Source organism: Corythoichthys intestinalis, chromosome 20 (genome assembly GCF_030265065.1).
Source record: "Corythoichthys intestinalis isolate RoL2023-P3 chromosome 20, ASM3026506v1, whole genome shotgun sequence".
NCBI lineage: Eukaryota > Metazoa > Chordata > Actinopteri > Syngnathiformes > Syngnathidae > Corythoichthys > Corythoichthys intestinalis.
The window spans coordinates 22,421,559-22,448,180 of NC_080414.1; the positions used below are offsets into that span (position 1 = coordinate 22,421,559).

At 38.6% G+C, this 26,622-nt stretch overlaps 2 protein-coding genes across 6 annotated transcripts in view; one reads left to right on the plus strand and one right to left on the minus strand.

Annotated features, from left to right (window-relative positions):
• Positions 1-26,622, plus strand: part of LOC130908509 (uncharacterized) — a 371,944-nt gene that overhangs the window by 336,560 nt on the left and 8,762 nt on the right. The window lies entirely within an intron of this gene.
• plod2 (procollagen-lysine, 2-oxoglutarate 5-dioxygenase 2) overlaps positions 1-26,622 on the minus strand; it is a 53,084-nt gene that overhangs the window by 17,967 nt on the left and 8,495 nt on the right. For all 3 annotated transcript variants that reach the window (XM_057823988.1, XM_057823987.1, XM_057823986.1), the window contains exons 2-11: positions 15,654-15,745; positions 15,342-15,478; positions 13,495-13,658; positions 9,593-9,705; positions 9,443-9,506; positions 9,129-9,226; positions 7,363-7,464; positions 3,550-3,675; positions 3,327-3,448; positions 2,046-2,150 (exon numbers count right to left, since the gene is read on the minus strand). In XM_057823988.1, the coding sequence (XP_057679971.1) occupies positions 2,046-2,150; positions 3,327-3,448; positions 3,550-3,675; positions 7,363-7,464; positions 9,129-9,226; positions 9,443-9,506; positions 9,593-9,705; positions 13,495-13,658; positions 15,342-15,478; positions 15,654-15,745 (1,123 nt within the window). The remainder of the gene's footprint in view (positions 1-2,045; positions 2,151-3,326; positions 3,449-3,549; positions 3,676-7,362; positions 7,465-9,128; positions 9,227-9,442; positions 9,507-9,592; positions 9,706-13,494; positions 13,659-15,341; positions 15,479-15,653; positions 15,746-26,622) is intronic.

Genomic DNA, 26,622 nt, shown 5'->3' on the forward strand with positions numbered 1-26,622 from the left:
CATGATGCTATCATAGGCATTATTGAATGCTTATGACCGATGTAATTCAGTGTCATTTGGCAAAGTATGTCACTAACTCCACTTATTTCCAGCTTGGATCTTTTACATCTATTCATAAGTGAGATAACTTGCCGGATGACACAAAATGACATTTGCCATAAGCATTCATGGCAGTGTCATGTCATAAGTACTGTATGATTGCTTGTGACAGTCTTATGGCGCCACTGTCAAATAAAGTGTTACCAAATACCATAACTAGCAATTAATGAAACAACAGGAACTGAAGAAATAATTAGCACAGAACATGAATTTCAATTGTTTTTTACATCTGTATCGCTGCAATGCATGCTAGGAGGCATGGTAGACGACAACAGTGTTGGCAGCAGGTGGCAGCAGAGGTTGATTGTCTCCTCCAAGAGAGGAGTAATGGCCAAATGATGCTTCTTGACGCTTCATGGCGGTTCATTTGGTCTTATGACAGTCTTATTATGCCGCTGTCAAAGTGTTACCGGTTAACTCATTCACTCCCAGCCATTTTCACCGGAGCAACCCCCTTCGTTCACGGCTGTTTTACTAGATTTCGACAGATTTTGCAAGGCCCACAGAAAATTCTGTTCTCTATTGCTATATAAACATGGAACCCACCAAAAGAAAGATTACTCTTCTTCAGCAGGAAAAAGTTCTTTTTCCGTTCCTTGAAAATCAGCATTAGAAAATAGCTTAGTTCAAGCAATTTTCCAATTTCTGATGAACAGAAATTGAGCTTTTTGTAAAAGCATACATTTCAAACATAACTTTGACTTTAACACAGCTGTTTTTTGCTTTTGTGACATCCCAAACATCTGAATAATGTTTTCCTACTATAAAATAACCTAAACAACAAGACAAATAGAGATTTTGATAGCAAAGTAACAATTTATCGCTACATAACTAAACTATCGAACTGAGAGATGACGCTGTTGTGGCCGCGGCTGTATCGGCAGACGGGGTAAAATTTTCCCTCATCACAGCCTGTGTCATCAAGATAGATTTTTTTTTTAATCTTTATTTTGTCGTGACCACTACTACCTCATAACAGAATTCACCGAGGGAACTTGTGTGGGGCATGTGCCTTGTGTTTTACATCGTTCTTCACATTTTTCTCATGCTTCTTACTTCTTCCAACTTCTGTTTCCTGACTATTTCTCTTCATTCATTTCCTTACATGGTCCGATATGAGTTCTTACCAAATGTGTTACTGCCCTACAGTGGCCAGTTTTATTGCTTTAAAATGGATTTTTAGCGTTGTGCTTTGGAGCAAAGTTGCATCAGAACCTAGAGATGTCTCTTGTAAAGAAAAAAAACAAAAAAACAAAAAAAAAAACGTAAAAGACGTATAAATACGTTTTGGGGACATTGAAACAATTAAAAATAGAACGTATTTATACATTTTTGGGAGCAAATGAGTTAATAACTTTCTTTGTAAATATCTCGTAATACAGTGAGGACAGCTGCGACTTACAGTCCAGTGCGGCTTATCTATGAACAAATGCTGTTTTTGTGACAGATTTGGTGGGTTGCGGCTTATAGTCAGGTCCGCCTTATAGTCTGAAAATTACGGTATAAATGATAGTGTTAGTCAAAATGGTAAGACACTTCTGCTGGATTTTGTCTTTATTCGGCAATTTCAGAGTCAACTGAGAATCCCCATACTCCCCTGAAATAACCCAGGAAGACTGTTGCTTAGCATGCAAGTGTAAACTATGGCCATTGTGGCTAGATGTAGTTTGTGGGAAGACTTTGTATTCTATCGACTGCAGAGAGGAGACAGGAGTTTGCATGTTTGTTATTTTGCATAATGCAAAGTGGCACTTGGAGGTTCGCGCCATGTACGCGTTTGCTGTTTCCATGTGGTCGCCGAAAACAGGAAGCCGAAGCAGATTATTTTTAAAGTCTTAGTTGCTCTGCTGCAATGCGCCTGTGGTTTTGCCACTTGGAGAATAAATTCAACAGTCTGATGAACTTGATAGCAACGCGGGAGGTTTTTCAAGATGCTGCCGCATTACCTGTTTTGCTCTATGAGGAGTTTCAGAGTCTGTGTGTTGGTGAGCATCACGTCTGAGTCTATGCTGAAGTAGAAGTCACATGTGATGTCCTGGCGGCAAATATCCCTGAAGACAAAGAAACAAGTTATTATTCAAATCCAGGGCCAAGAATCACAAGTCATTACAAAGCCATATTAAAATGTATCAGCTTCAAAGCATCCGCTGTCAATTTCAGTTAGTTATTTTGCCTTTGCCGGTTAACTCTTAATTATTGAATGAGCAATTTGATTTAAAGATGATTGGAGTGTGTAGATGAACTTAAGACTTCATTGTGATTTTTCATTAAAGCATAATTCTCAAAGCAAGAAGAAATTACTGGCCGTGACTATTTATGTAAGAGTGATTACTCGGTCTGTGTTAAGAGTAGAAAAACCCATTTTGATACCAGTATATAACCATTGTTGTTTTCGCTAATGACAACAAAAATATTTCGTTGGCGAACAATTTTTTCAAGATGAGACGATAACAGACAAAAAAACGTGTCTTGGGAGACCAAAACGTAATGAGACGAATGCCAGTATTCGTCTGACGAGACAAGAACGAGTCGAAAATACGCCATATTTTTCATCATATGCTAACAATGTGTGACATTTTCTTATTGTACTAGTAGTTAGCCTGCATCGTAATAGTGTTTAGTTGTGTCACTCATGTGACGTGCCGCACCAAACTCACCGATGTCCAGACTTTCTTGTTTTGAAACACATTTTTGAGATTTGTTATCTTGGCAAGAGAGAATATGTTATGTTACTTTAGCCTTTAAAGGTCTGTGCTGAGTGATCATCACACACTAAATGTAACTCGTTGCGTTAGCGTAGCATTTGCTTAAACATTTAGTGTGGCGAGCGTCGTCTTAATGGCGTCCAGTTGGGTAGCATAATTGAAAATAATGTAATTTTGAAATTGTTGGAAATATTTATTTTTGGACTAATACAGATGAAAACATTTTAAGCAATCGTCGACTAAAACTAGCCGAAATTTGTCTCCGTTTTTTTTCCAACGAAAGATAGATGTATACAAACACATTTTTAAATTACTAAGATATGACTAAGACAATAAGTATTGTTGTCCAAAGGACAAAGACTAAGATGAAAATTAAAAGGGCTGGCAAAAACAACACTCTATAATGTAACATAACAAAATGTGGCAAAAACAAAAGTTTTTTTTTTTTTTTTCTGATTGCAGTGTACATTCAATTAGAAAGGAAAATATGAAATTTCATTCTTCAGTTAAATCTGTACATACATAGCCATATTTCTGGCCTCTCCTTGGCTAAGATTCTCTTCCGGTCCAACAACCTTCAAACTGCGGAACACATTCTTATGTTCCTCCCAAAACTTCTGCATGTGCCTCTCGTGGTAAACCTCCTGACAAATGTGCAAGTATCAATAGATTAGAAGGGCGTACATTAGAAAAATGCTGGAAAACAAAGAAAAAATGACTGCTAGCTTTAAATGTACATACTCACATTGTTGTGGACAAAAACATTGAGCTTGTCTTTGGGGTAATCCAATGTCATTAAACGTTGGAAGAACTCGGGAAGAAATGGCGTCGGGTGCTCGATGAAGACGCCGACCAACACATTGGGATACTCCTGATGAAATTTGACAGAACAGAATGGTCACATTTCAAACAAAAGGTCAGTGAAACGGTGCTGTTTAGCATAAATCACCGAAACGTTTGACATTTCACATTAGCTTTGTTTAAACTTTGAAGTTGTAACAAATGGCATTCTCACCAGTGGAACTTTATGGTTTACATTAATATCGCTTAGTTGACATGATTTACATTATACTGAGTATTCTTTGCTGTCATGCATGACACAGATACGGTATTAGGTGCTGACTTTTCTAGGAAAACATTAGCCATGACACGTTGATTATGAACGCAGAGATTGTTTCTCAGTAAAAGTTCCTATAGTATTGTCATTTAAGATGGATCAAATTGTTCATTATCGAAAATTTTAACAGTGTTAAAGAGCCACATTGCTTTTTGTCCAGTCTTTTGTGACCTCTATGAAAAGTTCCCATTCCCATTTCGACTTTGTCCTGCTTTACAGGATCCTCTATCCCACATTGCCACGTATAACTTTATTTTTTGAGACCAGCCTGTAAACACACAGGGAAAAAAAGATCGAAAGAGGAAACATTTTTCCCAGGAAACCCGCCACGAAAGTTCACTCTGGCCTGCAAGTCCCTGTGACCAGTTCACAGTGAAAGTCTGGGACGTGGATGAAAAGGGATGCAAACTCCAGCATCTAATTTGAAGGTTTGCAATGTCTGGCTATAACACACATGATTGGAGAGTTTAAAATTCTGCCAGTGGGAAGGGCAAAGGAGCAGACAAGTGTCCCCACCGTGTTTTTATACAAAATAAAGCAATGGAATGTGGTTGCCTGGCTTGTTTTTGTATTTAGCAGTGAAACCCAAATTGTATATAATTCTACATAAGTACACAAAGAATCAAGCAAAACATCAGTCTTAGCTAGATCTTGACACTGTATCTAATATCTCTACATAGGGACAAAGCCAAAGTTGGGTAGAGTAGCCAAAAATTTACCCAAGTAAGAGTCTTGTTACTTCAAAGTAATATTACTCAAATAAAAGTAAAAGTAGTCATAAAAAAATGTACTCAAGTACAAGTAAAAACGTATTTTGTAAAAATAATAATGAATTAATGAGTAAAATTCTGAGTAACAGCTTACAATGTTTGATTTTTTTAACCCACTACATAACCACATTAAGCAAAAAATACAAAAAAAAAAAAAAAAAAAAAGAGCTCCATGACAAATACTTAATTTTTTACGGTGCTTTAAAGACACCACGAGATTGAACAGGCCGGTGTGATCATAGAACGGCAAGCTTGAGTCTGGTATAATGGAGTCATGTGATTATTGTTGCGCTGTCTCATTGGTAAAACTGGTAGAGCTACTGTTGGTATTGCTGGCCAGAAAAAAGTAAAATCCTATATGTAGAATAAAGAAGAAAAACGTAACGACAAGTGTAGCCCAAAGTAGTGGAGTAAGAATAGCGTTCCTTTTTCACAAATCTACTCAAGTAAAGATAAAAACAATGGCTTGGTAAAATTACTCTTATAAATACATTTTTCTCAAGAAGTTACTCAAGCAAATGTAACGTTGACTGTCAAAAGCATTCATTTACGCTCATGGCTGTGTCATGTCATAATAAGTCTTTTGGCGCCACTGTCAAATGTGTTACCAAACTACCATAACTAGGAATTAATGAAAAAACTGGATCAGTAACTGAAGAAATAATTAGCAAAGAACATGAATTTTGATTGTTATTTACATCTGTAGCGCTGCAATGCATACTAGGAGGCATGTTGGACGACAACAATGTTGACAGCAGGTAGCAGCAGAGGTTGACTATCTCCCCCAAGGGATTCGTAATGGTCAAATGAAGCTTCTTGCAGCAATTAAGCTTTGCAGCCAATTGGTTCAAAGCTTCATGGTGGTTCATTTGGTCTTATGACAGTCTTATGATACCTCTGTCAAATAAAGTGTTACTGGTTAATATCTTTTGGTGTAAATATCCCATAATACAGTAAGGACCGCTGCGGCTTGTAGTCCAGTGCAGCTTATCTATGAACAAATGCTGTTTTTGTGTCAAATTTGGTTGGTGGTGGCTTATGTTGTCAAATTACGGTACTATCTAGGGGTGTGACAAAATATCGAAATGGTGATATATCGTGATACTTTGTATCCTAAACTGTTATGGATATGCTCCTGCCAAGAACAGAGATATCGGTTTAAAAAGGTGTCAATGTCTAAAATAAAAATAAAAATGAACGAACAAGTTGCTATCAAAATCTTCCATCCTAATAGTTTCTCAGTTAACTCTAAGGCTGCATTGACGGTGCTCGACGCTCAATCCATTTAGACTGGGAGCGTTCGTTCATTCGAAACCAGAGCATTGTCATTCCAGCCGATTTTCATGGCATTTACAGGTCACTTGCTGTTCATTTTAGGGCATATACAGGTCATTTTCTGTTTAGTTTGAGTCACTGCCTATTTATTTGGGTGATTCCTAGGTCACTTCCTGTTCTGTAACTCAAAATAAACAGGAATAGACCCATGAGATACCCCAAAATCAACAGGAAGTAACTGAAAATCAACAGGAAAACGACTTTAAATGACCCAAAATTACCTCATTGCCTGGCATTGGCTGCCACGACCGACCATAGTGGTTCAAATGGATTGAACGTCTACAAGTGATAAACTCATTCCAATTCACAGCAGAAGCTTGTTTTTCTGTTCATTAGTTGTTTGTAGAATATCCTAGAATGATTTCTTGACCAATGTATCGATAATCGTTGTATCGCCATATCGTCAGACCATCATTATCATGAGCTTTGTATCGCAAATCGTATCGTAAGGTACCAAGAGGTTCCAACTCCTAGTACTATCCATTCGATCTCTTGTAATGATGGCCCAAGACATTTCACAAAGACTTAAATTGAGTTTCTCATGTCAAAGGTAGTGGAAATACAAACAATATTTTTTGTGTGTGTGTCCAAGAAATACAAAATATAACTGTGTCGCTATCATAGAGAAATACAAGGTCAACACTGCCCACGTGTAATGAATGCAAGGAAAAGGATAACACACAAGAGTAAAAGATGTTAACTAGTAGGAGTTCATAATATATTGCAATAACAGCGAATACAAGATCCATATTCCAATACTACATGCTTACATTTTGTATCTTACATTAAGAAACGGAAGTTTTATGCTCACAAGTTTGATCAGCATTAACTGACACAACCACATAACTTGCTATGTTTTCAAGTTCCTGCCATTCCACCTCTGTATACATTGCCAATTTTGGCTGAACTCTGTGAAATATTTTCCACATGACCACTATAACTAGAGATTGTGGACAAAACCTATACTGAGAATCCCACAAAAAGGAAGGCTGGTCAGCAGTGACACCCCTTTAAATGAGCCCTTGCGAAAACCACACAAGCCATATCCTGTGCCACAGTAGTGCCAGAGTAGTTTCCCTTGCACTTATGCTCTTTTAAAAAGATCCAAAAGATCCAGTAGGCACAAAACCTATGATTTTTACCAAGGAGGTGCGGGTAGCAGCAACATTCTGGCTTATCTGTTGAAATAGCACTATCAGGGCTTTACTCAAACTGTCTAGACTGATGAATGTTAGACGGTGTTTCATCCTTTCCTACGTACATCCATGGGGAGGTGTGCTGCAGATGAACTTTCCATGAGACAAACATTACACTGACTAGGAAAATTGGGACCTACTTTCAACTGAGATATATCCACGACATCATCGTCACAGTGGCTGCAACCGTGTTCATAGTTCCATGTGTTGGGAACGTAGTTGCCCAGGTAGTTCAAGTACAGCTGTGTGGGAAAGAATTCAGAGTTGGTTACGGACGATTAATTTCAGGATAAGCAAAAGTTCAAGCATTTTTCTTGGTTCATGAGATTTATTTTATTATGGATAAAATAATCATACGTAGGAGAGACCGTTTATTGGAAAGATACTCTGTGGACAATTCTGAGTTAAAGCAAATTTTAACATATTGATCATGAATTTGTGGGAGGGGCTTCGTTTACCATCTCTTTGCTCTGATTAGTGTAATTTCACATACCGTTTTGTAGGGTTGTTCCGATCATGTTTTTTTGCTCCCGATCCGATCCCGATCGTTTTAGTTTGAGTATCTGCCAATCCCGATATTTCCCGATCCGATTGCTTTTTTTTGCTCCCGATTCAATTACAATCATTCCCGATAATTTTTCCCAATCATATACATTTTGGCAATGCATTAAGAAAAAAATGAATAAAACTCGGCCGAATATATACATTCAACATACAGTACATAAGTACTGTAGTTGTTTATTATGACAATAAATCCTCAAGATGGCATTTACATTATTAACATTCTTTCTGTGAGAGGGATCCACGGATAGAAAGACTTGTGACTTTGTATATTGTGACTAAATATTGCCATCTAGTGTATTTGTTGAGCTTTCAGTAAATGATACTGTAGCCATGCCCAAATGCATGATGGGAAGTGGAACCATGACTGTGCGTAGTGCTACCAATTGATATATCTTCTCTGCGTTGGGAAATAACATAAGGTGTTAAGAAAAAGATCAATTGCTAACTTGCTTCCCCACATTGCCTCCCATGATATTTCTAATCATAGGGAGAGGGATTGTAAGGCTTTAGCCAATTAAAAAAAGGCTCCGAAGGCTGCCAAAATTCACTCTACTCTTTTTATGCTGCCTTTTATCTCTCTATATAGGTAAAACGGCGCCATTACAGATTGAGCGCGACAATGTGTGAGTGGGTCGTGCAGCGCATGCATTAATTGCGTTAAATATTTTAACGTGATACATTTTTTAAAAAATTAATTACCGCCGTTATCGGGATAAATTTGATAACCCTACCTTAAGCCTAAACTAAAGACTCTGGATGTCTCTGTCTCTGGTGTAACGTTAAATACAATTAGAAAACGATTTAATTTAAAAAAATATATATATATATTTAAAAAAAAGGCATGGCCAATATTTTGTTTGCCGATTCCGATACTTTGAAAATGACGGGATCGGACATCTCTACCGTTTTGAATGTATCATGCAGCTGTTCTAATGCTAGAGAAAATGACTCGGCAGTTTTGGTTTTTAGAACAGGAAGTCAAAAGAAAATGCCAGAGAATGATCCAGAAGTTGTTATTCAAAGAACAGAGAAAAGAGGCTTGGAGCATTATGACCTAGTTTGTGTTAAAGCTGCTCTCCCAAAGAATAATAATAGTCAATGTGACTCATAAATAGGATGGAACACTGTGTGCATTTCCTCAGTAAGTGGGAAACTCATTAGAAATCTCTGAAACTGAATGTGAACAGAAACTAATCCAACTTGACAATCCTTCAAAGATCAGTTATAAATCAGTTTAATCATAAACAGTGCCATCTTTGTTGGGATTACTCTATCCAACATATCACTTTTGAAGCATGAATCGGGGTGAAACGGTGCGTTCAAGAGAATAATTCTTACTCACTTTGGTATTCATGTTGCCATGGACAACCACCGGCAGAGAGTCATACGCTGTATTTCTGACTCTCACACGGTTCGTTCCAAATTTGAGGAGTACTTCGTCTGCCAAAAGCGGGAACACGCGATATTTCAGAGCAGGATATGGAAATTGACATAACGCATGGGCAAAATCTGCAATGGTTTATCACTTAAAGTTTAAAGAGCCAACCTCCAACTTGTCACAGACATTCAGATGATGTACTAAGTGTACTTGGTATTTCAATCTTGAAAACACCACATGCAGTATTAGCAGGAGACGGAATGAAGGAACTTTCTTACCAATTGCTCCATTAAGGTTCTGGAAAATCTGGCACTTGTTGTCCAGTGTCATGTTGAGGGAGTCCTAACAAATGTGGGAAAACTGAGTCTTATTTTGCTGAAAAAATACAATTATTTTCATATTATAATTAGCGTTTTGACAGCACTTACTCTTTGTAGTGAATCCACAAATATTTTGGTGTAGAAAAGCTGATCGTCGTCATTGTCATGAAGGTTCCACTGTGAAACAATTCGGTTGATGTATGGGGCATACCCAATTATTCCTACAAGTGATAAACCATGTGAAACGCATTTCAAGTGTAAAAATATAGGGTGCGAGAGAATCTAAAAGATATATACAATTACTGTAAGTCAGCCAGGACCATAAACTGCGCATACGTGTAATTGTGACCAATTTTCCCAAGCACAAACTTACCCCAGGAGATCTGAATATATTTCACCATATGATTTGAAAGTCTTATGGCCTCAGGAGAGCGTCAAGTACATTGTGTGCCATTAAAACACATCTAAATGTATGTTCTCAAGGCAATATCCAAGACCACTTTCTTCCCGTCTGCTTGTATATCTCAAGGATACTGTACACATGGACTGATTGCAGGGCTGGGACTATCATTTAGAAAAAGCATTCTAAAACTGTAAACAAGCTGACAAGTCAGTTAATTTCCAAATATGACGATGTAGTTAAAGAATTTTTTTGTTGTGTCTGAGCCAAACAATGTCCAACCAAGTAATTCCTTCTGAAATGAAACTATTGTCACGAAATCGTTAGTTCTTACTCAACGTAACCTATAATTCAAATTATTGTTTACTTCTTTTTCTGGACTAAATATGTCCTACTCAAACACAAGGGCACGTCGGCACAAACTACAGTTAAACAAACTACACTGACAATCACGAGCTAAGATGTTCAAATCATCCCTTTGGTAGTAGCAATGTGAATGCTTGCAAACCCAGCAATTTACAGTAATACAATTTCTTACGGTATATTCAGAAAGCCAAGACAAAGCCGCATGTCATGCTGGTGAAAACGAAAGCTAAAAGCAGCCTGTGATCAGAAGGAAGGCAGCAAGGCTCCAGTATGGGAGGTCGCACAATGTTGATGACCGCAGTAAAACCAGTAATTATGTGTCCTGGAGACCTAGTAGGATGCAGTACCCATGACACTTGGACATACTACAATCAATATGTTATAGACTTACTCATTATAGTGGATACAAAAAATATTCTCTTACAATATGTTGGACTACCTATCCACTAGGGGTGTAACAGTACACAAAAATCTCGGTTCGGTACGTACCTCGGTTTTGAGGTCACGGTTTGGTTCATTTTTGGTACAGTAAGAAAACAAAATGCAAAATATAAATGTGCTAGTTGTTTATTACACACCTTTGGTCTTTCAACAATATGAACATAAGTAGGGTTGTTCCGATCATGTTTTTTTGCTCCCGATCCGATCCCGATCGTTTTAGTTTGAGTATCTGCCGATCCCAATATTTCCCGATCCGATTGCTTTTTTTTTTTGCTCCCGATTCAATTCCAATCATTCCCGAGAATTTTTCCCGATCATATACATTTTGGAAATGCATTCAGACAAAAATGAATAAAACTCGGCCGAATATATACATTCAACATACAGTACATAAGTACAGTATTTGTTTATTATGACAATAAATCCTCAAGATGGCATTTACATTATTAACATTCTTTCTGTGAGAGGGATCCCCGGATAGAAAGACTTGTAATTCTTAAAGGATAAATGTCACTTTGTATATTGTGACTAAATATTGCCATCTAGTGTATTTGTTGAGCTTTCAGTAAATGATACTGCAGCCATTCAACCCAAATGCATGATAAGAAGTGCAACCATGACTGTGCGTAGGGGCACCAATTGATATGTCTTCTCTGCGTTGGGAAAGAACATAGGGTGTTAAGAAAATGATTAACTACTACCTTTCATCCCCACATTGCCTCCCATGTTAATTTTAATTGCTGAGAGAGGGAATGTAAGACTTCAGCCAAATAAAAACAGGTTCCAAAGGCTGTCAAAATTCTTTCTACTCATTGTACGCTGCGTTTAGCTCTATATATTGGTAAAACAGCGCCTTTATAGTTTGAACGCGACAATGCGTGAGTGGGACGTGCAGCGCATGCGTTAATTATCTAACGTGATTAATTAAGAAAAAAGAATTACCGCCGTTAAGGCCATAAATTTGATAGCCCTACTTTAAGCCAAAACTACTCTGGATGAGTGTAAAACAATTTGTCTGCAACGTTATATGCAATTGGAAAACGATTTAAATAAAAAAAAAATATATATATATATTTTTTTTTTTTTTTTTTTTTTTTTTAACGCATGTCCGATATTTTTTTGCCGATTCCGATACTTTGAAAATGACGTGATCGGGACATCTTTAAACATTAGCCTGTACAAAGCTAGAATTCTGGTCAAAAAGTAGCGGGTATTTAAAGATAATCCAACAACAATTTGCCTTTCAGACCCCGCGTATTGGTCATCTTTCTTTCTAAAAGAAAGAAGAAAAAAGAAGTCCTGTGCTAAAGAGAAAAGCAATCCCAATAAAAATTTTAACATGTATTTTACAAATTAAATGCCTCAATGAATCTTTTTTTTTTTTTTTCTTAAGAACGTTTTTCAAAAGCTTTATTGGGGGATTTTCTCAAATTAAAGCGCCACACAGAAATTAATAAATTTGATTGTGTAAGCAGGATCTGTGTATTATTCTTATTATTTAATTACAGGTGTTTTAGCTCATTTCAATTTATTTTATTTAAATGGGTTATTATTTATTTTATTATGTGTTTATATTTTACAAATGTGATATAGTATTCATTTATATTGTATATTTTATGTTGTAAAACGTTAGTTCCTATGTGAATATTAGTTCCTACTTGTTTTGTTGTGGTAGGAGGGTTTTGTATTGAACACGGCGCCGTGTTGGTTATTATTATAGCAGAGAAGACCGCAGTAAATCAACAAAGACAAGTCAACTGTGCCCCCATCTACCACTCAAGAGATCTGATGGACTCAAAAAGTGGGTTACGATTGCATATTAGTTGGAAAATCGACCGAATCCACCGTATTTTTACACGAGTGACTTCCGGTCTGCCCGATCCGAGCTACCGGTAGTAGTATTGACGCAGGAAGGTCGCGTCTCGCGTCAAATAATAAACTCTGCCGTTCTTTTCGCGTGCGTCGTGTTGAGCCCCTTCTGGGACACGTCTAACACGCAACCGCACTGCGACTAGTGTGCATTGGCTGACTGACTTTAACGCCCGCGTTTCACTGCGTTCTCGTGCCGTTGCTGTTTCTGCGTTATACTGTCATACCGTGTTGGTCCTTATTTTAGTAGAGAAGACGGAGTAAATATAATCTACGCAAAGAAACTGTAACCCGATCGACTGACAGCCTCGAAAAGTAAGGTTTACATTACGTCAGAAACTCGTTCGGTACGCCGCCGTTCCGAACCGAGCACTACGTACCAAAACGGTTCAATACAAATACATGTACCGTTTCACCCTTACTATCCACACATTTTCAATATGGTCCAGTTATGTGTAACATTCACTCACTGTGATTGATGAAATTCTGATTTGTTTGTACAATTCTGGAATATGAATAGACTCATCTCCTTTCAGAAAATAGCAGTGACAGTCAAAATATACACTTGCCTTAAAGAAAGCTATAATAATATATGTTTTGTGGTTTAGTGTTTCAAAAAATGAACATGCGTCTGTTGGTATTCCTTTCAGCCATTCCACCACTTGAATGGTGAACTTGCCTCAAGCAATTGAAGTACAATGATCAGCAGTTTACAGACTATAAACTTTAGATTACAGTTAATCATTTTAATAGCCAGGGAAAGGGTCAATAAAAATGTTAGGCTTAAATGGGTGTGAAGCGATTTTAAGCCCCAAAAAAATCTTAACTACACTCTATTTGCATCATCCAGTCTGGTCATCCTAATTTTAGCATATCATGAGAGTTTAAAACAAAAAGTAAATTCCTGGCATATTTCGAATGTTTTGGAACCCACCTCCTGAGTTGAGATACCGCTTGCCACTTCGGACTGAGGGATACTTGTCAGCCAGTCGCTTATCTGGCCATATCAGCCCTTCTGCAGCAAAAATGACTTTATGATTGACTTGCTGGAACTTCCTGAGTATCTCCTCTGGTCCCCCAGCGAAGATAAGATCATAGCTGGAATGGAGAAAGGGTAAGAAGAAATACAGCAGGGGCTTATTTTCTTCTTTAAGGTCAGTCCGTCACCATTTTGGTCCCTACTTGGTCCAGATAGTTTTAAAATGTTTTCTTAGACAAGAGGACATTTTTCATCTTGATGAGCATTCCTTCAACAATCCTTTTTCAAACCATGTTGATGCTTGCATGACCTTTAGAATTCTATGACGAACAGTAGACATTGTGCCGAACTGTTTACCAATGACACCCCGGTGACAGCACTGCCCTCAGTTTGCACAAGGAACCCTACTTTAAAGCTTGTTGAAAAGTTGACGTAGCCTGATTGCTCTCCTGTAACCACATCTGGCCCACACATGCTTATACAAATATCTCTACATCATGATCATGATCTATCTTTTGTTCTATCTACAGTATTGTGATTAGATCATTGACCCCAACTAACGTGAACTATTTTTCCTATATTGATGCGAATGGGGGTAACTTAAAAAAATGGAATACATTTCAGTTGTGGCTTAACCTGTGAAGCACTGTAGACTTGATAAAGGAGACATTCGGAACACGAAATATGTCTGAGAAATTGCAGGGTTGTAACATTTGCATTTGAACAGTATGTGAAGCCCAGATGCAGTTTTTAACTCTCCTATCATATTCTAAAAATGTATTTGAGTTGAGTTCGCTTTTCACAGAAATTATTGACGCGTCACATCACATACATTATAATCACTTTCTGCTCGGGTGCCCATATTTGACTCATAAAGCTGTCATTATTCTAAACCACATTAACAGTGTAAAATTATCAGTTGGTTCTGTAGCCATAAATCTGGGAGGGCTGTGTGAAGTACCTTACTGATGGAATAACACCTTTGCTTAAATAAGTAACGGGAAGCGAAAGATTGCAGAAACACCTCCTGAAGGGGAACTTTCAAATCTTTCTAATTATAGAACCTGATTCAACATGTGATTGATAAAGAATAGGGCTGTCAAACGATTAAAATGTTTAATTGAGTTAATTACAGCTTAAAAATTAATTAATCGTAATTAATCGCAATTCAAACCATCTATAAAATATGCCCTATTTTCTGTAAACTATTGTTGGAATGGAAAGATAAGAAACAAGACGGATATATACATTCAACATACGGTACATAAGTAATGTATTTGTTTATCATAACAATAAATCAACAAGATGGCATTAACATTATTAACATTCTCTTAAAGCGATCCATGGATAGAAAGACTTGTAGTTCTTAAAAGATAAATGTTAGTACAAGTTATAGAAATGCTATATTAAAACCCTTCTTAATGTTTTCGTTTTATTAAAATTTGTAAAATTTTCAATCAAAAAATAAACTAGTAGCTCGCCATTGTTGATGTCAATAATTACACCATGCTCACTCATTGTGCTGAAAACCATAAAATCATTTGGACGCAAGCGCCAGCAGAGGGCGCCAAACACCAAGAAACAAGTAACAAGTGGACATTACACTGCTGTCATTTTAATCTGTTTGAGCGGGGCATGTGCGTTAATTGCGTCAAATATTTTAACGTGATTAATTAAACAAAAAAAATTACCGCACGTTAACGCGGTAATTTTGACAGCCCTAATAAGAAATAAAATAAAGCTGATCTTATTCTGATATGGCACAATCAAAGCTCTAATGACCATCTTAAGAAGCCACATACCTATCAACAAAGAGGATCACAAGGTCCTCCTGGTCAGCAAGACCTTCCATGGTCTCCTTCAGTAGTCTGACTTTTTGCCCTCCACCGATAGAGCGGCCAACATCACCACCTTTCCATTCATCGCCCATTCCCAACACCTGTGACAGAACATGTGGTCAAGTCCAACACTGGACAGAAGGTTAATGCCATTTAAAAATTGGACTGAATTTCCAGTTATTTTATGACCAGTGAAACATCAGTTGACTCGTGAAGATTTTGGTCATAAGAGATAGAAAAAAGCTAGGTTTTTGGGAACCGCAAGCAATTTCTTACCTTCACAGTGTAGTTGAAATAGTTTGCAGATTGCATAAAGCGGAGAAAGCCATCTGTTTCTTCTGTTGCCACAGTTAGCACGAGCAATTTTTCTGAGGAATAGGAAAAAAAATCATAAGTCACAAACTATTTGACTCGTAAAGTAAGCACACAATATTTGGCAGAGGGTGTTGGTGCTGTTGTTTTATGTTTTCAAATCAGGGGTATGATTGCTGTTTCTGTTAGGCATATCCTCTAAACACATGACAGGAATCAGTTTTGTTGTCTGGTTTAGGGTCTTGAACAATTAACATGTACTCCGTGTTTTAACTAGATATCTAGATACTAAGAGTTGGATTTCAACATAGATTGCTATCGTATTTCACAAGAAAAACTCCCACAAACCACTGAGGTTAAGGAAGGGTGAGACCAAACATAAATTATTGACACTGACCTCGAAGAGCAAGTTGGACTACACCCACTCTGTTGTTTTTTTGCATCTTTGTTTTGTTTTTTTTGTTTTTTTGTGAAAGCATGTGATTGATTCACTTAAAATGTTGCAATCCAAGTTTAGAATCTGCAGATCAGTATCACATACCTTCTCTTTTGACTAATTGATCAACTCAAAGCCTAAAACCTCAAATGTATGCATAACATAGGAGTGAGTCGTTGAACTGGCTCATGAATTTAAAAAAAAAAAAAAAAAAAATCTGATGCAGATGCAAACATTGCTAGATTGGAAATAACACTTCTTCTTGTCATACTTGTGATTGCAATAAACTATCCAACCCCCATCTTACGACTACTGACAATGACAGTCTCATTCCATTTCCTGTCATTCCTCCTTGCTTAATCTTTTACTGACTGGGAATGAGTCCCGGCCTAGAGCTGAAAATCTTCATAACACATAATAAAGGGAAAAAGGTGACTTTAAGACATCATGAGTTTCTGTGGCCACTTAACTAGCCTTTTTTTTTTTATTACTAACGAATCAGATATGGCTTGAAGCAGTGTTGTTTTTGACAGCCATTTTAATTTTCGTTTAGACTTTTGTACGAAAATACTTATTAGTCATATTTTAGTCTATTCAAAATGTGTTCGTCTTCGTCTAGTTTTAGTCGACAGTTCTCAAAATGTTTTCGTCTATAAACTTCAAAAGTTTTAGTCCGTGAATAAATAACTAAATTAAATGTTTCCAACAATTTCAAATGAACAAGACAGACAAGCACATACAGTGGGGCAAATAAGTATTTAGTCAACCACTAATTGTGCAAGTTCTCCCACTTGAAAGTATTAGAGAGGCCTGTAATTGTCAACATGGGTAAACCTAAACCATGAGAGACAGAATGTGGAAAAAAAACACTGCTAAATGTGTGCTAACTACACATACAATAAGAAAATATCACACATTGTGAATTTTTGACGGAAACTATCGGGAATTTTCATCCTGTTCTAGTGTTGTCAGACGACAACTGGCATTCATCTCGTTATGTTTTAGTCCCCCAAGATACGTTTTCAGCGCGTCATCGTGTCGTCATTGTCATGAAAAAATTGTTCGTTGACGAAATGTTTTCATTATTGTCATTGTTGATGAAAACAACACTAGCTTGAAGTGTAAGTAGCAAAGTGTAGGAAGGTAATCTCGCATGCATCTGGGAAACACATTCTCCATGCTGTCATGCTGATCGGTAAAACTGGATATTAATGGCTCTTTGAGGGTCTTTCGTTCTTTATATTTACCTAGCAGTGATCCAGAACCTTTTCCCTTCGGGGCCATTGATGTACATGTTTGCTACTATTAAGTTACAGAAAAAGTGCTATCCCTGCACATGATGCAACAATAACAGTCAATAGGGATAAAGTTGATGCCCACTCACTCCCCTAATGATCTGTGTTTGCTCGGCCAGCGTGAACTATTTTTCGCCGCCCGGTCTCAGACTGTGTCTGTGTCCACTGTTCTATATAAATGAACAGTGAGTGTTTTCTCTAAAAACAACTACCACATTACCAAAGCAGTATGAAGTAGATTTGTGAATGGGGCAAATAAACAATGCACTCCTGAAGGCCCACACAGGGTTAGAATTGACAGAGGGGGAAAGACAGTAAGTGAGGGCTTCAGCACTGACCCACAGCTGTTGTGAGAAGATGACCCAAACAAAAAAAATACTTCAGGCTGTTCCCAGAAGAGTTTCGGATCAAGATGTTTGGACAACTCGGTAACATGGTCTGTTAATGTAATTACAGCCAGATAAGTCAACTGGGCTGAATAAAGGAAAATCATTGCCAGTATTTCTGGTTCGCAGTGGTCATCGTGCTTTACTGGCCACATGCTGAACATGAACGGGCCTATAGTGTAAATCAGAAAGAGTTAAACTGACATTTTCCATCAGTTATCTCTTTAAGGAGTGCAGTTGTCAGTTCTGACTGACAAAACATGCCATCAATGTTTCTACTGCCTAAACAAGCAAATATCTTGGTTCTCAAAGCAGATGGATTAGACACAGTTCTACACAGACATTATTGGAAAGTCACAAAAGTGCTCCATATGCAGTTTCTAGTGGGCGATAACTTGGAATTCACAGTGCCCTGCGTGAACTATGGGTAGATCAAGTGAGCAACGGCAGGGTGGCTTGATGCCTTCACGATCTGAGAGCTCAAATGAGTGCCTCACTTCAATTTTTTTTTTTTTTTTTTTTTATACCCTAAATGTGATCATTTCTCCTACTTAACAATATTGAGCATTGCATTCCAGGCATGTTACATCCGTGGGGACAAAAGTGACTTAATTTTACCACTTCATAATGCCACTATCACACAATATAACAACGTGCGGTTGTTACAGGAAGAGAAATCCTATTTTATGTTATAATTCATACAGAGACTTCATAATATATTGACGTGACACATTCACCATTCACTGCATCACGTCTTCCCGAAGGGGGTCGTCCCACACTCCGCTTCATTTATTAGCAGTCGGTCACATGCAGCGATCTAATGCTGGATTTAGTCGAAAAAGTACGAAAGCTGTTCTGCATACAAACAGGAAGGATTGTCATAGGAGTGATTTGTTCAAGGATTCAAGGTTATTATATTTTTCGGACCATGAATGCATTTTGAAATGTTGTGAAAAAAATCAATGGGAGAAATTGCCGCTACAGCAATGGCATTATACAGAGTGTCCATAAAGTCTCTTTACCATTTCAAAAATTTCTTAAAAACGCAATTGATTAGATATTTTATTCAGATTTGTTCTATTGTATTCAGCGTTTATTGAAAACGCTTGTATTCAGCGTTTATTTATAGAAAGAAGTCATTTCCAGACCGATGGATTGGAAGGGACGGGCCAATTCCTTGGCCGCCACGTTCACCAGATATCACTCCCCTGGACTTTTTTCTGTCGGGCTATGTTAAAGATATCGTGTATCGAACAAAGAAAAGGGACATTACTGACCTTAAGCGAAGGATTACTGATGCCATTGCCACAATTGATGAGGCTATGCTACAGCGAACACGGCAAGAAATCAAGTACCATCTTGATGTGCTTCGTGCAACTAATGATGCCCATGGAGAAGTGTATTAAAAGAGGTAAAAAAAAAAAATAGAACAAATCTGAATAAAATATCTAATCAATTGCATTTTTACTAATTTTTTTTGAATGGTAAAGAGACTTTATGGACACCGTGCTCTTCGCAATATTTACGTAAAATAACTGCTATCTGCCCGGTTTTTTTTTTTGCTTTTTACCAAGAATCGAGACTGTTTTACGTCCATATCTATAAAGAATTCAGGGATTTAAGCATTGATTGATTGATTAATATATTTCGAGCAGTAATAACAAAAACAGCAAGAATAGGGAAAAACAAATAACACTAGGCCTGCAAGCAGGACTGAACGGGCCCTCGCAATCTAGCGCAACTCGGACAGTGTGCAGGTCAGGGTGGTGGCAGATCGTCCTCTCTAATCATGTCATTGGAACCTAACATGCTCGAAAGTCGCCTCTTTACAGTCACACACCTAAGAGATAAAAACCCCTATTGGAGAGAGTAATACAAAAAAGGAGCTAATAAAGGGTCGTCACGGCAACAGACAGAGACATGTGGACATGGGCCGTAAAATAAGTATTTCAAAGGTCTTGAAACTACAATGACCAACCTGAAAAGAACTGGACATATATTAGAAAAATGAGTGACTTTCTATTGCCACTAGTTGGCGCTGTTGGGTTGATGCAAATGACTCCTACAGGACCCTTCAGAGTATGACTCAACAAGCACGAGATGTTTGGCGCAGATATGTTGTAGAAGTTATGACTGTTCAAAACTTGTGGTGAGACGAAATGGCTTCAGTCATTTTCACTTCTCCTGTTGGACTCTTCTGCTTCAACCAAACCTCAGTATTTTTCATCAGGCACCTGAACACATGTCTTATGGCTCCCCTGATGCAGGTTTCAGGTGAATATATTTTTTTCCTTGGAGGAGGAGCCTGTTTAGTAAAAAAAAAGGGCATTTCCTGTTCCCACTCGGGGGCGCTAGGCCTAATGGGTAATGTTTCAATGCACTCGTGTTAAGGGTGGGATCCCGCACATACATGCCAGATATGAAAAAGATTGAACGTTGTGTCAAGGAGCTATTAGTCTTTTACAGAATTTGTCATTTAGGCGAAAAAATGGCCGACTTTGGCACCACGCCCACGTCGAACCCATGAATGAAAACGCACCATTTTGAAAATTTTAGATCTCCTATGTCTCATGAATAGTCTCACCAATTTTGAAGATGATCCAACTAACTCCCTCTGTGACAAGGTCTCAAATGTGCACCGTTAATTGATTAAAATTTCACATTCGATCAAAATACCCAATTTCCTGTTGGGTTTGGAATATGGGTTCAGAGACTTTTTGGAGCAGTTTTGCACATGGTATCCACTCCCCAAATTTCATTGCTCTACGTTAAAAAAACCTAATAGGAAACGCCTTTTTGAAAAATTCAAGCGGGAGCCACTGAGCCCTTTTGTTACATTTTTTTGTAACGTCGCAAGATTATCAAAATCCAAGCAAAGCCGCATGTATGTGCAAAATTTGGTGAGTTTTCGTGCATGTTCAGGCCTCCAAATGTAAACTGTACTACAAATGGATAGAAAATTTCCCCATTCGATCCAAAATACCCGATTTTCTGTTGGATTTGGAAAATGGGTGCAAGAGACTTTTTGGAGCAGTTTTTGCATAAGGTATGGACTCCCCAAATTTCATTGCTCTACGTTGAAAAAAACCCAATAGGAAAGGCCTTTTTTAAAACTCCTTTCTGTCGCCACTAGTTGGCACTGTAAAGTTGATGCAAATGACCCCTACAAGACCCTTCAGGGTATGACTCTCAACAAGCACGGGAAGTTTGGCACAGATAGGTTGTATATCTGCTGAGTTATGACTGTTCAAAGTTTTTTGCGAGACAAATTGTTGACGGTCATTTTCACTTTCCTGTTTGGACCCCTCCGCTTCAACGAAACCTCAATATTTTTCATCAGGCACCTGAACACAGGTCTTAAGGCTCCCCTGATGCAGGTTTGAGGTCAACAGATTTTTTTCCCTTGGAGGAGGAACCTGTCTCGTAAAAAAAGGCATTTCCTGTTCTCACTAGGGGGCGCTAGGCCTAATGGGTAATATTTCAATGCACTTGTGTTAAGGGTGGGATACCGCACATACATGCCAGATATGAAAAAGATTGAACGTTGAGTCAAGGAACTATTAGTCATTTACTGAATTTGTCATTTTGCCGAAAAAATGGCCGACTTTGGCACCACGCCCAGGTCAGACCCGTGAATGAAAACGCACCATTTTAAAAACTTAAGATCTTATATGTCTCCTGAACAGTCTCACCAATTTTGAAGATGATCCAACTAACTCCCTCGGCGAAAAGGTCTCAAATGTGCACCCTGTAAATCGATAAAAATTTCATATTCGATCCAAAATAACCGATTTCCTGTTGGGTTTGGAATATGGGTGTGAATGCTTTTTTGGAGCGGTTTTGGACAAGGTATAGACTCCCCAAATTTCATTGCTCTACGCTGACAGACCCTAATGTTATCGGCCAATTTTAAAATTTCAAGGGGGCGCCACTAAGCCATTTTGTTTCATTTTTTTGCAACTTTGCAAAATTATAGGAAGTTACAATTTTCCGCACGTATGTGCAAATTTTGGTGACTTTTCGTGCATGTTCAGGCCTCCAAATTGGCCGTTTTCATTTGCCCTGAAAAAAATAAAAATAAACTAGCCCTGCAAGCAGGACTGAACGGGCCCTCGCGTATGGCGCAACTCGGACGTCAAACAAAGTCGAAGGGCAGGCAGGTCGGGGCGGTGGCAGTCGACAACAGACAGATATCCAGGCAGATATATTGCATGTCTGAATGTTCAGAATTAGTGGGGAGAGAAAATGGCGACGGTCATTATGACTTTCCTATGGGACCCCTCTGCTTTAACAAAACAAAATTGTTTATTAGGCACTTGAACACGGTCATTATGACTTTCCTTTTGGACCCCTCTGCTTTAACGAAACAAAATTGTTGATCAGGCACCTGAACACATGTCTTAAGGCTCCGCTGATTCAGGTTTGAGGTCAATTGATTTTTGACCCTGAGAAGCAGGAGCCTTTCTATTTAATTAAAAGTGTGTTTCCTGTTCCCACTAGGGGGCGCCAGGCGTAATGAGTAATATTTCAATAAAGTCATGTGCAGGCTGAAATACTTCACATTCATGCCAAATATGAAAAAGATTGCACCTTCAATCAGGAAGTTATTACCGTATTTTTCGGACTACAAGTCGCACCTGAGTATAAGTCGCACAAGCCAGAAAATGCCCAACAAAGAGAAAAAAAACATATATAAGTCTTACCGGAGTATAAGTCGCAATTTTGGGGGAAATTTACTTGATAAAATCCAACACATAGAACAGATATGTCATCTTGAAAGGCAGTTTAATATAAAAATACAATAGAGAACAACATGCTGAATAAATCTACAGTGTACAGTGCATAAACAACGAAATGCGAATATACTGTCCTCACCAGGACGCTACCGCTCGGTCCTGGCTATATACAGCGAACTCCAAAAAGACAATGCTGGACGTCCGCATAATTTGTTGAATCAATTTGGTCCTCGATAGCAAACAGGTTCACATCAACGTAAATAAATGATAATTAGGTACTATTGCAGCAATAACATAACAGATTAGCATGCGTTCGCTAGCATTAGCACACCATTCAAACAACCACACAACTGGCTGTAAGTGTCCGCTCGCGGGTGGAAAACACACAACAACAACAGAATAGATGATACACGCAGGCGTTGCCTCTGTAGAGATATTTTAAAAGCATAAACAATGAACGTAGCTTCGCAGCCGTCTTTCCCTCTCGCTAACTCGCCCACTCGCCCACTCACTCACTCACTCACTCACTCACTCACTCACTCACTCACTCACTCACTCACTCACTCACTCACTCACTCACTCACTCACTCACTCACTCACTCACTCACTCACTCACTCACTCACTCACTCACTCACTCAAAGCTACGTAGCTGTCTGTCTTCTTCTGGTGTGCGAGCGCTCTTCTTCACGTAAACAAGTGCGAGTGCGCTCCCAGGTGGGCGTGAAAGCGCCACAAACTAAATGCATCCATTTCAATTTAAAAAAGTCAATTATACAATTGAACATACATTGCCAAAGGCAGAACGCGAACGTGGCCATAGCTATTAAGAGTTATTCAGATAACTATAGCATGCTAACAAGTTTACAAAACCATTAGTCCAAAACACCAAAATAACATGGGAAATTTTATCATAATGTGTTAATAATTTCACACATAAGTCGCTGCTGAGTATAAGTCGCACCCCAAAGCAAAATATGAAAAAAACCGCGACTTATAGTCATTTACTGAATTGTATTGTCAAAAATAAGACACATTTGCTCCCCTGGCCAGGAAAGGGCCGTGAATGAAATGTCACCATTTTGATAACCTAACATCTCATATGTGTCAATAATAGTCTGACCAATTTTGAGGAGCATTCAACTTACTGCCTCGGCGTAATGGTGTCAAACGTGCATGCTGGTTTTAGACAAAAATGCCATGTTGTGCAAGATTCAATCCCTAATACCCGATTTCCTGTTGGGTTTGGAATATGGGTGCAAGAGACTTTTTGGAGCAGTTTTGCACAACGTATCCACTCCCCAAATGTCATCACTCTACGTCGAAAAAAACTAATAGGACAGGCCTTTTTTAAAAATTGAAGGGGGCGCCACTGAGCCATTTTATTACATCTTTTGGCAATGTTGCTAAATTCATGAAATTTACATGAAGCCGCATGTATGTGCAAATTTAGGTGAGTTTTCGAGCATGTTCAGACCTGGAAATTGGCCATTTTGTGACAAAATGCCGAGGGTCTTTTCACTTTCCTGTTTGGGTACTGCTACATCAACGAAAACTCAATATTTTTCATCATATACCTAAAGACATGTCTTAAGGCTCCCCTGATGCAGGTTTGAGGTCAATTGATGTTTTTCACCAGGAGGAGGAGCCTTTCTCGTAAAAATGGGTGTTTCCTCTTCCCACAAGGGGGCGCCAGGCCTAATGGAAAATATTTCAATGCAGTCGTGTTCAGGTTAAGACACCTTACACGCATGCCAAATATGAAAAAGATTGGACCTTGTATCAGGAAGTTATTAATCATTTACTGAAATTGGCGCGTTGCCAAAAAAACACCCGACTTTGGTACCCCGCCCAGGTTAGGCCCGTGGACGAAAACTCACCATTTTCACAACTTAATATCTCATATGTCTCATGAAGACGTACACCAATTTTGAGGAAGATCCAACGTACTGGCTCGGCGCAATGGTCTGAAACGTGCATGCTGGTTTTCGCCCAAAATGCTATGTTTTTCAACATTCAATCCAAAATATCCGATTTCCTGTTGGGTTTGGAATATGGGTGCTGCAGACTTTTTGAAGCGTCTCTGGACAACGTATCCACTCCCCAAATTTCATCGCTCTACGTTGAAAAACATCAAAGCAAAGGGCATTTTTAACATTTCAAGGGGGCGCCACTGAGCCATTTTTTGATTTTTTTAAAAAACGTTGCTAAATTTTCGAAATTTTCGCGAAGCCGGATGTATATGCAAATTTTGGTGAGTTTTTGAGCATGTTCAGGCCTTCAAATTGGCCATTTTCATTTGCCATGAAAAAATAATAATAACTAGCCCTGCAAGCAGGACTGAACGGGCCCTCGCGTATGGCGCAACTCGGACGTCAAACAAAGTCGAAGGGCAGGCAGGTCGGGGCGGTGGCAGTCGACAACAGACAGATATCCAGGCAGATATATTGCATGTCTGAATGTTCAGAATTAGTGGGGAGAGAAAATGGCGACGGTCATTATGACTTTCCTATGGGACCCCTCTGCTTTAACAAAACAAAATTGTTTATTAGGCACCTGAACACGGTCATTATGACTTTCCTTTTGGACCCCTCTGCTTTAACGAAACAAAATTGTTGATCAGGCACCTGAACACATGTCTTAAGGCTCCGCTGATTCAGGTTTGAGGTCAATTGATTTTTGACCCTGAGAAGCAGGAGCCTTTCTATTTAATTAAAAGTGTGTTTCCTGTTCCCACTAGGGGGCGCCAAGCGTAATGAGTAATATTTCAATAAAGTCATGTGCAGGCTGAAATACTTCACATTCATGCCAAATATGAAAAAGATTGCACCTTCAATCAGGAAGTTATTACCGTATTTTTCGGACTACAAGTCGCACCTGAGTATAAGTCGCACAAGCCAGAAAATGCCCAACAAAGAGAAAAAAAACATATATAAGTCTTACCGGAGTATAAGTCGCAATTTTGGGGGAAATGTACTTGATAAAATCCAACACATAGAACAGATATGTCATCTTGAAAGGCAGTTTAATATAAAAATACAATAGAGAACAACATGCTGAATAAATCTACAGTGTACAGTGCATAAACAACGAAATGCGAATATACTGTCCTCACCAGGACGCTACCGCTCGGTCCTGGCTATATACAGCGAACTCCAAAAAGACAATGCTGGACGTCCGCATAATTTGTTGAATCAATTTGGTCCTCGATAGCAAACAGGTTCACATCAACGTAAATAAATGATAATTAGGTACTATTGCAGCAATAACATAACAGATTAGCATGCGTTCGCTAGCATTAGCACACCATTCAAACAACCACACAACTGGCTGTAAGTGTCCGCTCGCGGGTGGAAAACACACAACAACAACAGAAAAGATGATACACGCAGGCGTTGCCTCTGTAGAGATATTTTAAAAGCATAAACAATGAACGTAGCTTCGCAGCCGTCTTTCCCTCTCGCTAACTCGCCCACTCACTCACTCACTCACTCACTCACTCACTCACTCACTCACTCACTCACTCACTCACTCACTCACTCACTCACTCACTCACTCACTCACTCACTCAGAGCTACGTAGCTGTCTGTCTTCTTCTGGTGTGCGAGCGCTCTTCTTCACGTAAACAAGTGCGAGTGCGCTCCCAGGTGGGCGTGAAAGCGCCACAAACTAAATGCATCCATTTCAATTTAAAATAGTCAATTATACAATTGAACATACATTGCCAAAGGCAGAACGCGAACGTGGCCATAGCTATTAAGAGTTATTCAGATAACTATAGCATGCTAACAAGTTTACAAAACCATTAGTCCAAAACACCAAAATAACATGGGAAATTTTATCATAATGTGTTAATAATTTCACACATAAGTCGCTGCTGAGTATAAGTCGCACCCCAAAGCAAAATATGAAAAAAACCGCGACTTATAGTCATTTACTGAATTGTATTGTCAAAAATAAGACACATTTGCTCCCCTGGCCAGGAAAGGGCCGTGAATGAAATGTCACCATTTTGATAACCTAACATCTCATATGTGTCAATAATAGTCTGACCAATTTTGAGGAGCATTCAACTTACTGCC